The 15716-nt window shown below is 43.1% G+C and overlaps 1 protein-coding gene across 1 annotated transcript in view; it reads right to left on the bottom strand.

The window, feature by feature from the left end:
- The window catches only part of ltbp1 (latent transforming growth factor beta binding protein 1), a 300540-nt gene that overhangs the window by 215977 nt on the left and 68847 nt on the right, over positions 1–15716 (bottom strand). The window contains exon 5 of the mRNA XM_036130647.1: positions 7604–7774. Within this exon, the coding sequence (XP_035986540.1) occupies positions 7604–7774 (171 nt within the window). The remainder of the gene's footprint in view (positions 1–7603; positions 7775–15716) is intronic.

The following is a 15716-nucleotide window of genomic DNA, read 5'->3' as shown; positions in this document are numbered from 1 at the left end:
CTCTCAAAATATAGTCTCAACTTAGACGGAGCTTTGGGTTTAAAAACCTTCTCCATCTGGGTTCCATACACAATAATCACCTTTTCCTCCCAGCTAAGATAGACTCTGAATTTACTCTTTGGCAGAGACGTGGCATTCTTAATTTTGAGGACTTGTACATAAATGATTCCTTTGGAAGCTTTGAAGATGTATCACATAAATTTGGCCTCCCTCAGTCTAGCTTATTTCGATATTTCCAAGTCCGCCACTTCCTTCAACATCATGATCCCAGCTTTCCATACATATCATCACCTTCTGATCTAGATGATCTGTTAAAATCTCCGTTTAATTCTAAAAGACTGGTCTCCAGAATCTGTGATAGTATATCCTCTTTTAGAAACACAACTCTGGATAAGATCAGAGCAGACTGGGTGGATGAGCTGGGGTAGGACTTGGAAAAGGACACTTTCTGTGCCAAGCTAAACATTATACAATTTAAGGTCCTACATCGCATTCACTATTTCAAAGCAAGACTAGCTAAAATATATCCTAAAACAGATGCAAGATGTGACAGGTGTCAAAACACTCCAGATGACTTAACACATATGTTCTGGTCATGCCCAGCCCTGGCAACCTACTGGTCCACCATCTTTAAAACATTGTCAGAAGCATTTAATACTAATCTTCAACCCAACATAGCTATGGCCATATTTGGTGCCATAGATAATAGAGAAATAACACTAAGGGAAGGCCATAGAAACATAATTGCTTTTACAACGCTGCTTGCACGTAGAAGAATTTTATTGCATTGGAAATCCAAAAATCCACCCAAGGTGTCTTTGTGGTTTAGTGACCTGACACACTTCATACAATTAGAGAAAATAAAATATACTCTAAGGGGATCCAAGGACAAATTTTTCTCTGTCTGGGGTCTGATATTGACACATTTAGGTAAACTTAAACTGTGCCCCATTAATGATCCTCAGGCAGTCATCCTGCGTTTGAATCTGTGATTTTGATTAAACCCATGTGTACCATGTTTTGTGAGGTGCACAGGCTTTTTTTTTATTTATTATTATTTATCTTCAATTTACTTTTTTTTATTATATATATATATATATATATATATATATATATATATATATATATTTTTTTTTTTTTTTTTTTTACACTGCTCTTGTCTATTTTTGTATTACCTTCAATTATCTACTCTTGCTGGATTGGTGTCAAAGGTTCTTGGGATGGGGGTTAAAATATAAATACAAGTATCATGTCTCTTGTAATTGAAATTATTTAATGTATCACTGATGCTCAATAAAAAAGTATATAAAAAAATGGTCAGATAGGACAGGGTTGCGAGGAAATACTGTTAACTCTTTGCAATCAAAACCCTCACGTATTGTGAGGGTTTGCTTTGAACGTCTGGCAGAGTCCCCAGACTCTGGAGCTTTAAATCCCACCTCCGGGAGAACTTTGAACACGTCCCGAGGGAGGCGGGGGACATTGAGTCTGAATGGACCATGTTCCGCGACTCTATTGTTGAGGCAGCTAGTCGGAGCTGTGGCTACAAGGATGTCGGTGAATGTCGCGCCGGCAACCCTCGAACACGCTGGTGGACACCAGCGGTGAGGGAAGCTGTCAAGCTGAAGAAGGAGTCCTACCGGGCTTTTTTGGCCTGGTAGGACTGGAAGCAGCTGATGCGTACCGGCAGTCGAAGCGGCGGGCGGCTCGGCTGGTCGCTGAGGCAAAAACTCAGGCGTGGGAAGAGTTCGGAGAGGCCATGGAGAAAGACTTCCGTACGGCTTCAAAACGATTCTGGTCCACCATCCGGCGTCTCAGGAGGGGGAAGCAGTGCAGTACCAACACTGTTTACAGTGGGGGTGGTGTGCTGCTGACCTCGACTCGGGACGCTGTGCGTCGGTGGGCGGAATACTTTGAAGACCTCCTTAATCCAACCAACACGTCTTCCATTGAGGAAGCAGAGCCTGAGGATCAGGTTCTCCCATCTCTGGTACTGAGGTTGCCGAGGTTGTTAAAAGCTCCTCGGTGGCAAGGCCCCGGGGGTGGATGAGATTTGCCCTGAGTACCTTAAGGCTCTGGATGTTGTGGGGCTGTGTTGGTTAACACGGCTCTGCAGCATCCCGTGGACATCGGGGGTAGTTCCCCTGGATTGGCAGACTGGGGTGGTGTCTGCCAATCCAGTCTTTCAGGATTATTGCACAGTGTATTAAATAGAATTGCACATTAGTTATTGCACGTTGGTTAATACAGTTATAGTAACAGTTATGGTTACAGTTATAGTGCAGCATTGTATAATCTGATAGCAGCAGGGATGAATGACCTGCAGTAGCGCTCCTTTTTACAGACAGGATGTCTAAGTCTGTCACTAAAGGAGCTGCTCAGCTCCTCTATAGTCTGGTGCAGGGGGTGGAAGGTGTTGTCCATGATGGATGTGAGCTTGGACAACACCCTCCTCTCCACTACTTCCTCCACAGAGTCTAGAGTGCAGCCCAGGACAGAAGTGGCCTTCCTCACCAGCTTATTGAGCCTCTTTCTGTCCCTCTATGCGCACCCAGGGGCCCAGCAGACGACAGCATAGAGAAGGGCTGAGGCTACCACAGAGTCATAAAAAGTCTTAAGCAGGGGCCTGCTCACGCTAAAGGACCTCAGCCTCCTGAGGAGGTGGAGGCGGCTCTGGCCCTTCTTGTACAGGTGCGCAGGTGTGCTAGGATGAGGCGCTCCATGGTCTTCATCAGGTGGGAGGTCAGGGTGACTGGTCTGAACTGGGCCGGTTCCCTGGCATGCAGTGTTTTGGGAACCGGTCCCACACAGGAGGTCTTCCACAGGGTGGGCACCACCCCCAGGCTGAGGCTCAGGTTGTAGATGTAGCTGAGGACCTCACAGAGCTCATCTGCACAGGTCCTCAGCAGCCTTGGGGGGATGCCGTCCGGTCCTGAGCCTTTCCTCTGTTTAACCCTCATCAGCTGGATCTCACCTGCATTGGTGTGACTGTGAGGGGGGAGGAAGGTAGAGCCGAAGGTGTGCATGGGTCAGGGGTTGATGAGAGTGGCGGCAGGGGGGATGGTAGGTCTCTGGAGGGCTGGTGGTTGGAGACGTGTGGAGGGTTGACGGCAGAGAGGGGGCCAGTGTGGGGGGAGTCAAACCGAGTGAAGAATGTGTTCAACTCCTCTGCAAACTTGGTGTCACCGTCTGCAGCCCTGCTGGTCCTCTGCCCGAAGCCGGAGATGTTCTTCAGACCTCTCCACACATCCCTGATGTTGTTCTGCGCCAGCTGCTCCTCCATCTTCTTCCCATAATCCTTCTTTGCCGCCCTGATCATCCACTGGAGCTCCCGCTGTGCTCTACGCTGCTCCTCTCTGTCCCTTGAGTAGAAAGCCCTCTTCTTCTGGTTCAGGAGGACTTTCAGCTCAGGGGCCACCCACGGGGGTTGTTTGGAAAGCATCGTAGCCGTCGTGATGGCACAATGCTCTCCACACAGAAGTTCATGTAGCCAGTGATGCATTCAGTCAGGCTGTTGATGTCATCACCATGAGAGCTTTGGAACATGCTCCAGTCTGTGGTTCTGAGACAGTCCTTCAGCTTCTCACTGGCCTCATCTGACCAAACTTTCACTCACTTCTTCTGAGCTATTGTTCTCCTCACCAGTTGAATGTAAACTAAAATAGATGATTCAATATCTCTTCCTATTATGAAATGGGAAGAGGATTTATCAGTCAGCTTTGAACAAAAATTCTGGGCTCAGATATGTCTAAGAACTTTCAAATTGACTAGAAACCCCAACTTACAACTAATACAATACAAAATCCTTCACAGAGTACAATCTAATATCTGTCCACACTGCATAGGCAATCATCCTGACAATTATATTCATGCATTATGGTTATGCACACCAGTCCAGAAGTTCTGGGTACAGATATTGTTTTATGAAATCTTTATTCAGGTTTGGGAGAGATCGGCAATACACAAATAAGGACTCAAACACTGTTTCTGCTAGAATAATTAAGCCATTTATTATTCCCCACAGGATACAGCAAACAAACAGCAAGCACTTCTTGCACTTCTTCCACTGTTAGTGCCCAGGTCTTTTGTTTAGAGGCGTAATGTCTTCTGAGGTAAAAAAAAAAAAGTTATAAATATTTAAGTTAGCCCGTGTTCTCTCGCTAATGAATAATTTATGCCGGAAACCGAACAAAGCAGCCAGGTGAACGAGAACGTGTAGTGCGTCTCACCCATGCCCGAATCCCTCTCTCATAAACTGACTAATCCAGCCTATAGAGGCAACTGCAGTAAATAGAGAACAACTCATTTTACACTGTGGGCAATTGTAAGGGCATGTGTGGGAAAGAAAATAATATTCAACTTCAAAACTTGAACTATGCACAAGTACAAGAATTAGAAAGACACCAAAACCCACATTAATGGTCTTGTTTCAGCAAAGTGAACTGCATTTGTAGATACCTTCACAGTTCACGCAATGTTGTCTTAGCTTTCTTTTTAACTGGCTTCCTTTTTCATATGAAGATATGACTACTTAAGTAAAATGTACAACACGAAGGTCCAAGCATGTTAAAGCACTCATTATTCTAAGGTTAAACTACGGTATAATTATTATAAGTAAGATTATATAAGAACTATAAAGTTTAAATAACACACCAAACAATTTTCTGAGATTTTACTTTTCACAGACACAGCTAAAGTAAAACATCAGTTTTCTTCAAGATCACTTTCATATGTATTAGGATCCAAACTCACGATGTACTAGTGACATACACAGTCACTGCCCTATTATTAATGCATTACATTTGTTTATGTAACATTTGTGAAGAACATTAACTGAACATTCCATAAAACGGAGATACTCACTGGTTCATGCAGGGATAACAGCCTTTTTAAAGCTAACATTAATCCAGTCCCAATAATTTGTTCAGCTGAGTCAGAACAAAATTCAGCTTGTTCTGTTCTGACACTCAGCCATTCTTTGTTCAAACAGAGGCAGGTTGAGACACAGTTTGCTGAATCCATGCAACAGTACACCCCTGTAATATCATCCACCACACTGAAGCAGTTTCATGAATCTTCAGGTTTCATTTCCAACTTTCAGGACACGGGCAGCTTCTGGACATGGCTGAACTCCTGACTGCCTAGAAACCATATAATTTCAACCAAAAAAAGGTATGAAAAAGTGGCAGAGAAACTAGGACACCCTCCAGATCCAACCCCCACGCTCAACACTGAACTTAAAGAAAATCCTCTGTGGTTTTAATGCTCCCTATGGTAACTGGGAAATAAATACAATTTCAACTCTGTTTCTAGAAGAATTAACTAACACTACAGCCTGATGTTATGAAAAGGTTTTGGGTATACATTGCCTGTATTTTAAAAAGGCAGTACAATGTGACTGTTACAAAATCACAGCAGCATTTCCAATCCAGTAACAATATGAGTATGGTAAAAGTTGACTGTGCCTAAAGAGGCAAGTTGTGGTTTAGTCACCTCTCCAGTCCCTCAGAATCTGGCCCACTCTGGCCACGGCACAAAATCAAAGGGAATTTCTTCAGAAGTGACTAATGTTAAATTAGTCAGTTAAATAGGGAGACACAAAAATGCTGCATCCTTCTTCATAGCAACCATGTCTATGTATATATAAACTGTGGGCTTATACTAAAAAGGCAGCTGTATGCCCTACATATACCTCCCACATAGTAAAAACTGTAAAGATACAGTAGTCTATGTGGCATTACAAAACAGTTATGGTCTCAGTCCAGACACCCCTGACAATTGGACCTGTCACAGTACAGGCATCAAGGTCCGGTGCATGGAATCAGAATCAGAATCAGACATACTTTAATAATCCCAGAGGGAAATGACTTTTGTTACACGCTCCAGATATACAAACATATACATATACATATATATATATATATATATATATATATATATATATATATATATATATATATATATATATATATATATATTACAGAGGGGGTGTGTCTGAATCACTGAGGGAGGCGTTCTAAAGATTGATGACCACAGGCAGGAATGATTTCCTGTGGCGCTATGTGGTGCATCTGGGTAAGAGGAGTCTTCTGCTGAAGGAGCTCCTCTGAGAAGTCCACCACTCGCACCAAGAATCAAAAACATGTTTCTATACCTTTGTGCTCAGTGACACAATATAACAAATTATAAGATATTATTTCAATCACACTGCATTAAACCATGCAGGATAGTTTGGGTAAGTTGGCAGGTTAAAATTAATAGGATAAATAGAACCATGAGCTTGAAACCAAGATATGTATTTAACTGATTTAAGTGTACCTACACACCCCTTCTACTAATACTCTGTAAGTCCACTACTGTGGCTTTGTGCAAAAGTCTGACAACATGTGTCAGGACCCTGCGGGAAGCGTCGTGCAGTTTTCTGCCGGCCCCGCATGATCTGCTTTCCCCACGGGTGGCTGGAGTTGACAGGTGGGCGTGGTACACACCTGCGGCTCGTTCAGCAGCGCGGAGCTGCACTATAAAGACAGCACTTGGACTGCTGGACGATGCCAGAGTGTAGCCAAGTATTGGTATGCTTAAGAGGCCCTTGTTGCATGACAACGTTCCTTTTCAGAGTTTTAACAAATATTTCCTTCGTCTCAGGTCACCCCTTCATCCCGATTGTTCCTCGCTCCTCCGCGAACTCTGTCTCCGGTGCCCATTCGGCTCCAACGGATCAATCCGTGGACCCCTACGAAACCGCTCTGGTTACTCCAGCTTTCCTCAAACCACCCATCCATTCATCCACCTGCTGCTCGGGCCCCGCACGGATCCCTCCTGACCGCCCGCCTGTCTCTCCACCACCATCTGCCACCTAGGAGGGTTGCTGATCGGGTCCGTCTCTCCGCTCCACTCCCCCCGGCTAGATCGCGGCGCTCGGCGGTAAGCGGAAATAAAGTAACACCACTCCCCTTGCTCCGTGAGCTGATCTAACTTTCTCCTTTGTCCGTAGACCGCCCGAGCCCGGCTGTACTTTCTTTCCCTGGTTGCGAGAACCATAAATCGCCTGAGATCGGCTCGTGCTCCCCTGCTTTAAAATAAATATCTGAAACTGCTCCGCGCCTCTTGAGTATATTCTGCATGTGGGTTAGACACGTCAAAACCATGACAACATGTGCATGAATATTGACTTCTTCAACTCTGAAGAACAGGTGAGCAGCACCCACTCTTTTAGTGGTTTCTAATAGAGTAAATGTTGCTTTTGACCTATTTTCAAATCAATATAAATACGCCTTCAGCAGATTTGTGGATGTAAATTGAATATTTATATGATTAAAAGATACCTGCTATTGCAAAGTTAAAGACTGAAAGATAATTAGTAATTCTTCATGTAATAATTTAGACCTAAGGACAAACGGTACAGGTTTGGATTTCTACCTACAGCGATGCAGGGTTAAAGGTGACCTAGATGTTTGTGAAATGATGTACAAAAATAAAAAATCTTCAGTTGTTAGAAACTTAAGACTTAATTAGAGCAAAAGACTTGAGACTTGACTTGGTAAAAATGATTTGTAAACGTCTCTGGTGTGTAATAAAACCAACCACAGTTAGCATCACTTACCTACTCTGAAGTTAGGAGCTGTCAGCGTGTCTGTGGTGTGACCATTCTCACTGATGATGGTGGTGGTGTTTCCCTTCTCACAGTTGTTGTGACATCTGCTTCCTATGCAGGTTACTTTGCAGATGGTGGGTGTAAAGACCACCTTGATCCTTCCTGTTTGGTTCCCCAGTGCTGCTGATGGAATGGCACAAACCGAAAGGAGAGAGAGCAGAAAGAGTCTTCTTAGATCCATAAGAAGTTTAATTACTCTGAAGTTGAATCTTGTCACACTGATCTACTGAGACTCCAGTCAAAACACTGAACAAAACTATGCTGTCATTAACGTTTCTCTAAAACTTAAGAATGTGGATCCTCCTTTAAAGTGCCCGTGCCTATCTGTTCCTCCTCCCTCTCAACTTAATCCAACAGTGCCTCTGAAACGTGAATGAGAAGGAAGAAAAAAAAGAAAACATGTGGGTGAGGTTAGCACACAAAACTCCAGGCTGTTGTCCAGTTCTTCATCAGACACAAACTTTATTTCATAGTAGACAAAACAACGAGCAAACTTAAACCCGTGTGTGCATTATTGTCATTCTTCTGGTATCTTTTCCTTCTATCTTTTATTTTGACTTTTACTTCAGGTTCACCTAACTATCCTAAGAACTTCACACAAACCTCACAAAGATTGAATTGCTCACATAATCAACTGCTAAGAAACAGGACCTTTAAAGGGCTTATCAACTTATTTCTCTATCTGCAGTGTCTTTTCTCCACCTATAAGAATGCCAACCCACAGATCAAAAGTCAGGAGGAAAAAAAGATTGAAGGCACACATATTTATGACAACACTACATCTGACTCAGTCACTCTGCTTCTATTCAGCCACCTGTTTACCATCTACTACTTCTCAGTTATTTATCCAATTATTCTCAATTTCAGTGCAGTTTATACTGTTCATACTGTCATATTATACATACTGTATACCAGATCCACCTACCTCATGTACATAATATAATTCTAACTTATTCCAGCACTCTGCGCTCATCACACATCTCTGGTGTGTATCTCTTATTGTACAAGTAAGCACATGGTGAGCAATGTGCAATCTAGAGTCAAATTCCTCATATGTATACACATACCTGGCAATTAAAGGTGATTCTGATCTATCTCAGAGTTAGTTCACAGAGTTATAGCCAATGTTGGGCACGTTACTTTGAAAACTTAATTAGTTATAGTTACTTCTCCCAAAAAGTAACTGATTTACTAAGTGAGTTACTCCACTATAAAAGTAACTAGTTACCAGTAAAAGTAACTATTGCGTTACTTTTTCGTTTCTCTTTGGTCTTTAACTCTTAGTTTTTTTCACCTCTTATAATTAAAGAATAAATTAAAGATCTGTTCCCTGTACGCTTACTGCTGGCATCTCTGTGCCTGGTTCAACCCCCTGTCTCAACGGTACACTGCTTTGTGCCTGTCAGCTGTTCTACAGCACAACTGAGGAATAAAGATAAGATTTTCTACACCTTAGAAGCTGAATAAATATCTAGATAACATGCTTCTAGCTACCCTAAATTGCACTAACAGGAGAGCATTTGACATAAGCAGGACCTAATATGGAGTAGCATTTACAGGAGGATGTCAATAGAATCTGTTTTTAAAATACTATCATGATTTAAACCTGATGTGTAGGGGCATGATCTTTCCTGGAACGACACAAAGGCCAAAAGTGACATCTAATTTTCATAATGCATATAGCAATGTTTAAAAACACTAAGAAAGCTGAAGGACATAGTGTAATTTGTTGTAAGGCTGAAACAGGAACCATGGTTCAGACAGGAACTCAGGAGCAGCATAGTGAAAAGAAGGATTTAATAATAACAAGATATAAAAACATAGAGCCAGGCAGAAGGACAACAGTCCATGGAGCATGGACAGAGTACTTCACAGAGTAATGGAACATCAAGCAGTACAACGGAAGAATCCAGCAGTAAACAAAGGGAACCAGTGAGCTAACATACTGCGTCAGGACGGGAGAATGACGAATGAACCAGAAGAACTAATCAGAGGAAGTGTGGAGGGCAGAATCAAGGCAGGGTAGCTGAGGGAGGGAGACTAATTAATACAGAGCAAGCTGAACTAAGACAAATAGAGACTTCTGTCCAAGGGGTAAGACAAACACAAAACTCAGAGAAATACATTTAAAACCACAAAGAACAGAACATAAAAATAAACTAAGAAACTAAACACAAAGAATAAAATTATAAGGCAAGGTCAGTTAGAGCATGATAGGAACAGAAACTACAATCCCCAGAAACACAGTATACAACTTCAAGTATAAAACAGGAATATATATATATATATATATATATATATATATATATATATATATATATATATATATATGCAATCAATGCAGCTAGTTTTTGGTTGCAGTTTTTGTTAGAATAGCAAGAAAGAAATGACGGAAGCAGGCAATCAAGATGAAAACTGATACAAATGGTGAAGGGTACAAAAGCAGAATAATGGGAAGAATGATTAGCCAAGATCAGAAGACAGATCAAATCTCAAAAACTTTCCAGACAGAACTTCTCACAATCAATAGGTCCTAAAAGCAGATAAAAAGCAAGAAATAAATTCACTTCAGTTTGACATTGAACAAAAAGTAAAACAAAGTAATAAAGAGCTGGAAGACCAAAGGCTAAGCCTAGCATGCCAACCTAAACTTGCATTGCTGAGTTAGAGGATATGAATATTTAAGTGAATGACTTAATACAGACAATGCTCACCCAGATGTGCTAGATGCATGACAAGGTAACAGACCTTGAAGCAACATCACAAAGTAATAACATATATTTGGATTACCTGAGGATAGTGAAGGAGACTCAATTTCGTGGAATTGGGAATAAAATGTACACACAGGCACCCTCCCGCATCGCACACACACACACACACACACACACACACACACATACATACACACATATATACACAGGAGAAATTATGGGAACGAGAGGACACAGACACAGTAGAAAGGTCTGGGGAACAGAAGTTAAAACCTCTAAATGAGCAGGTTAAGTCGAGGACAAGTGAGTAAAATATTTTCTTAAAGGAAAAAAGTAGGGAACAATCTATTAGAGCTGTACGTGCTATTAGAAAGAGTAACCCCAACTTGAAGACATTAGAATGGTGGAAAAATAAAAATTCAAAATTACGTAAATGGCTATGACGGTCCCAAGCATAAAAAGGTTGGACGTCCCTAGATCCAATAATAATTAATCTGCAAGATGTATAAAAGAGTCTAGAGCAGGGGTCACCATCATGGTGCCCACGGGCACCGGGTAGCCCCAGGACCATATAAGGTGCCCTCAAGCCTATTCAAAAACTAGCACAACCCTCTAGTGAGCTGCATGTAAAATCTCTTTTTATTCATTTTCTCTTTCTTTTAATCATACTTTTATTTACATAGATTTCAAAATAACAAAAGCATTAAAAACATGTTTATATTGCATAAAGTTAAAGTGAGGTCTAATTCTTCTAGTTTAAAGGTCAGTACAGGTAGCCCTTCGTATGACATAGTACCATCCATCCATCCTACCATAGATGAGGGTAGGAACATCGACCGGTAAATCGAGAGCTTTGCCTTTTGGCTCAGCTCTCTCTTCACCACAACAGACCAGTATAGCGCCCGCTTCACAGCAGATGCCGCACCAATCCACCTGTCGGTCTCCCGCTCCATCTTCCCCTCATTCGTGAACAAGACCCCAAGATACTTGAACTCCTCCACTAGAGGGCAGCACATCCTCCCCAACCCGGACAGGCACTCTACCCTTTCCCGGCTCAAGACCATGGTCTTGGATTTGGAGGCACTGATCCTCATCCCGGCTGCTTCACACTCGGCTGTGAACCGCTCCAGTGAGAGCTGTAGATCACGCCCTGATGAAGCCAATAGGACCACGTCATCCGCGAATAGCAGAGACGCAATCCTAAGGCCACCAAAACAGACCCACTCGACACCTTGGCTGCGCCTAGAAATTCTGTCTATAAAAGTTATGAATAGAATCGGTGACAAAGGGCAACCTTGGCGGAGTCCAACTATCACCGGAAACAAGTCCGACTTACTGCCGGCAATACGGACCAGACTCTGACATCAGTCCTACAGAGACCTAACAGCTCTTATTAAAGGGCCAGGACAAAAACCACACTGCTCTTACTGAATCCAAGATTCAATTATTCAACAGACCCTCCTTTCCAGGACCCCGGAATAGACTTTAACAGGAAGGCTTAAGAGAGTGATTCCTCTGTAGTTGGAACACACCCTCCGGTCCCCCTTTTTAAATAGGGGGACCACCACCCCAGTCTGCCAATCCAGGGGAACTGCCCCGATGTCCACGGGATGCTGCAGAGCCGCGTTAACCAACACAGCCCCACAACATCCAGAGCCTTAAGGTACTCAGGGCGACTCTCATCCACCCCCGGGGCCTTGCCACCGAGGAGCTTTTAACAACGTCGGCAACCTCAGCACCAGAGATGGGAGAACCTGACCCAGAGTCCTCAGGCTCTGCTTTCGCAATGGAAGACGTGTTGGCGGGATTAAGGAGGTCTTCGAAGTATTCTGCCCACCGACGCGCGACGTCCCATGTTGAGGTCAGCAGCACACCACCCCCACTATAAACAGTGTTGGTACTGCACTGCTTCCCACTCCTGAGACGCTGGATAGTGGAACAGAATCGCTTTGAAGCCCTTCTTATACCGATCAACATACAATCATTTAAATTTCTCCACACCAACGGAACCTTTAAAGTACCCTCACATTAAACAATGTGTAAACCTTAGCATGGGCCCAGACTGGAGCATGGCTGCTGTCGTGGTCGGGTAGGTGGGGTAATGGAGGGTGTCTCATACCTCTGCTAGGCGGCTGTTCAGCACAGGTAGTGGGTCGGCCCGGGTGCGGGTAAATGATTGGCGAGGGTGCTTTTGTTTTCTCTCGTGTGATGGGTTGGGGGTCTTGGAAAGGGTTTCTACATGTTGTCAGGGGGGATGGCATTCCTTTTCAGATGTGGAGTCATTGGCATCTGGACTGGTAGGGTGTTGACGGAGGAGCTGGGATGGTTGATGGTTCTCTCTAGGCTGACATTGCAGTTGCAGATGGTGTTGTGTGTTTGCAGGTGCATGATGTGGGCTTGGTGTGGTATTGTGGGGTCCAGTGTGGCTGTGGGGGCTCTGTGGTGTCTGCTCTGTTGTATTCACATGTGGTGGCTGGGGCGGCATTACACAGGGCTGCTGACCAGCGTACTCTATGGTGGAGTATGGGGTGCCACAGACGGTTCTTGGAGTGGAGACATGTGCGGACCAGATGCTGTGTGGATGTATCTTTATCAGCTTCCCTGGAGTGGAGCTCTCTTGTAGGAGTGTCTCCATGTGTGGAGGTTTGTGGTCGTTTTTTGTTTTTTTTCAGAGGCATGTGTTCCATATGTGTAAACTGGTTGTGGTTGGTCAGAGCGGTGGGCATATCTAACCAAAATGTTGGTTTCACAAAGTCATATTCCACAAAGAAAAATATTAGCTTCACTACCACTAACTGATGATCAATAAGGAAATTGGAGGAAGCTAGTGCTAGCCATTAGAGGTTAACAGTTAAATAACCAACTTTCAGTCTCCTTCCACATCATGAAGGGAAGGAGACTGAAAGAAAACTCCAGAAAGCTTGGTCACATTATTAATTAAATGTGACCGGCATCATCTATTGGGCGACAATATTAAGACCACATCATCACAAGAAGAAGAAAGGTAAGAAAAGAACAGCACAGCTATTACCAGTGGGATTTTTGTGGAGCCGTGACCGCTATTGCTGTAGAGAAGTCCGTGTGGATGTGTAATGAGAGCCAGGACAGTGATGTAAATGCAGTCAAGTCTGTGGTTGGCTTCTTTAATAAAGAAAACAATTTATTCATCCATAAAAATAAGCCCCAGGCCAGCAGTGTGACAGAACAACCTTTGTTTGTATGTTCTTCATTTTCTACCATCTAGGCTAGTTATAAGATTTTTTGTTTTTGTTTTTTTGTCTTAAGTAATGTACAGCTGTATAATTAAATAATTATGCTTTGGAGTACTCTACCTCATACGGCAAGTAATATGTGTGCTCAACCTGGGCCGGGTGGGTGGATCCAACCCAAGACACAGATTGTCTTTCTTTGTACTATTGCTCCATAATGAGCTGTGAGGAGGTAGACTTAATAACCTGAAGGCAGAGCAAACAGAGAGTGTCACTAAACAGAGCAGACACTTAACTCATGGTGCAGAACTGTCTAACTCCATCCCTCATGCACCCGTACACCAAGAACATATATAAAAAGGAACAACAGGCAGTGACGGACTGGACGGTCTGGCATTTGGGCAGATGCCAGAAGGGCCGCGGGCCATCGTGGGCCGTTTGGGCCGGCCAATCACGAGGCGGCATCAAAGGTGTTGCCAGCCAACATTTGCCGGGGCTTCAGCCCCGGCGAATGTTTTGAGTCAAGCCCCGAATGTAATGACTGTCACTGAGCAAATATAAAACTGGACAATAGTAGAGGTGGGCGGATCGATCCTAGGATAGATACTGTCGATACCAATGCGGGTATTAATATTGAACAATATTCTTTTAACAGGATCGACTATTTTTATTCTCTCCCGCACACTGACTGCAGCATAGATTCACCAGTCTCCCCTTCTGTGTCGGCACTCTGCTGCTCCCCCTCCCCTCTCGTACATGGCTCAGCGGCGCCAGCCAATCAGCACTCAGGCTCAGCCTGGCCCGCCCACTCTGCTCTCTCCACTCAACACACACACAAAGAACCGCCGCGCATGGCTCCTGTTCAGACACGGAGAGAGAGAGACCGCCAGAGCGGAAAAACATGAAGAGAGAAATAAGCCCCGTTTGGCTATATTTTAACCTTCCTATGGTGTTAGGGTCCCGACGGACCCGTTTTGAGTTTTAACATGCATAAAAGCACTTCATACATTTGTTTTTTGAGTTGAAACTTTTTGACTTTGTCAGGGACTTCCATTTAAACAAAGTAAAATCTTTTTTTTTATTATTTACTAAATTATAAAGTGCTCTGGTGAAAAAAATGACTTTTGTGGTGTTCGGGTCATTTGTGACCCGGTTAAAATTTTCTATTATAAAACAATAAAAAATGCCCAAAATTTAATCATGAACACACAGTCAACCAACAGCCTCTTCCTCCAACCACTTGAGCTTCATTTAGGGGCTTTTCTCTTTGCCTTTTTGCAACAACAAACAAAGGGAGACATGTCCAGGCTTGTCAAGCCATTTGAGTGTAGAGGTGGTGACTTGCAGAGTACACATCTCCAATTCACAAGATGCAACAATGAGGAGAAGATATGCTGTTAAAACAAAGGCCCAGGGGGCCACAAAAAAATATTAATACCAATCTTTTCATGGATAAGGGAGCCCAACCAGCTAAACAAGAGTTAAGAAAACATTGGATGATAAAAGATTGTTTTTAGGGTATTTTATGGCTGATTTAATACACGGGTCCAAAATGACGCGCTAACACTACAGATGGCAGCAGAAAGCTAACACCAGAGGAAGGTTAATACCATAAATTAAATTAAGCTGCATGGTTTGTAAAAAGCCGGTTAAATTCAGTGGAAACACAACAAATTTATCTAAACACGTGAAAAACCATGAGCAAGAAAACGTCGAGCAACAGGAAACTTCTCTGATTGCCCCGATAGGCCAGACCCACAGACTGACGTCACTGACTGAGGCGTTTCAGTCCTCCAGAGAACATCCAGGTAGATCAGAGTGGTCATCTTCAGCAGCAGTTCATGTTAACTTTCAAAGTACATATTATCTATCATATGTTACTGGAGCCCACATAAGGTCTTAAATGTAATTGAGATCTTGAAAGAACCCGGTACATATATTCTGTTAAAAAGTGTTATTTAAGAGAACATTAGGTAATCCTTTATTTGTCCCACGACGGGGAAAATTATAGCAACAGGCAGGTGCACACAATACAGACAAAATTACATAAGGATTGAAAGATATAAGAGGTGGATTAGGAAAAAACACTGAACATAACATTATTATTATTATTATTTAATTGTAATAATAAAATAAAAATCA

This window comes from Fundulus heteroclitus, unplaced genomic scaffold, assembly GCF_011125445.2.
Source record: "Fundulus heteroclitus isolate FHET01 unplaced genomic scaffold, MU-UCD_Fhet_4.1 scaffold_37, whole genome shotgun sequence".
NCBI lineage: Eukaryota > Metazoa > Chordata > Actinopteri > Cyprinodontiformes > Fundulidae > Fundulus > Fundulus heteroclitus.
Note: the sequence above shows the minus strand (reverse complement) of the source record. Positions and strands in the feature narration are given on the sequence as shown.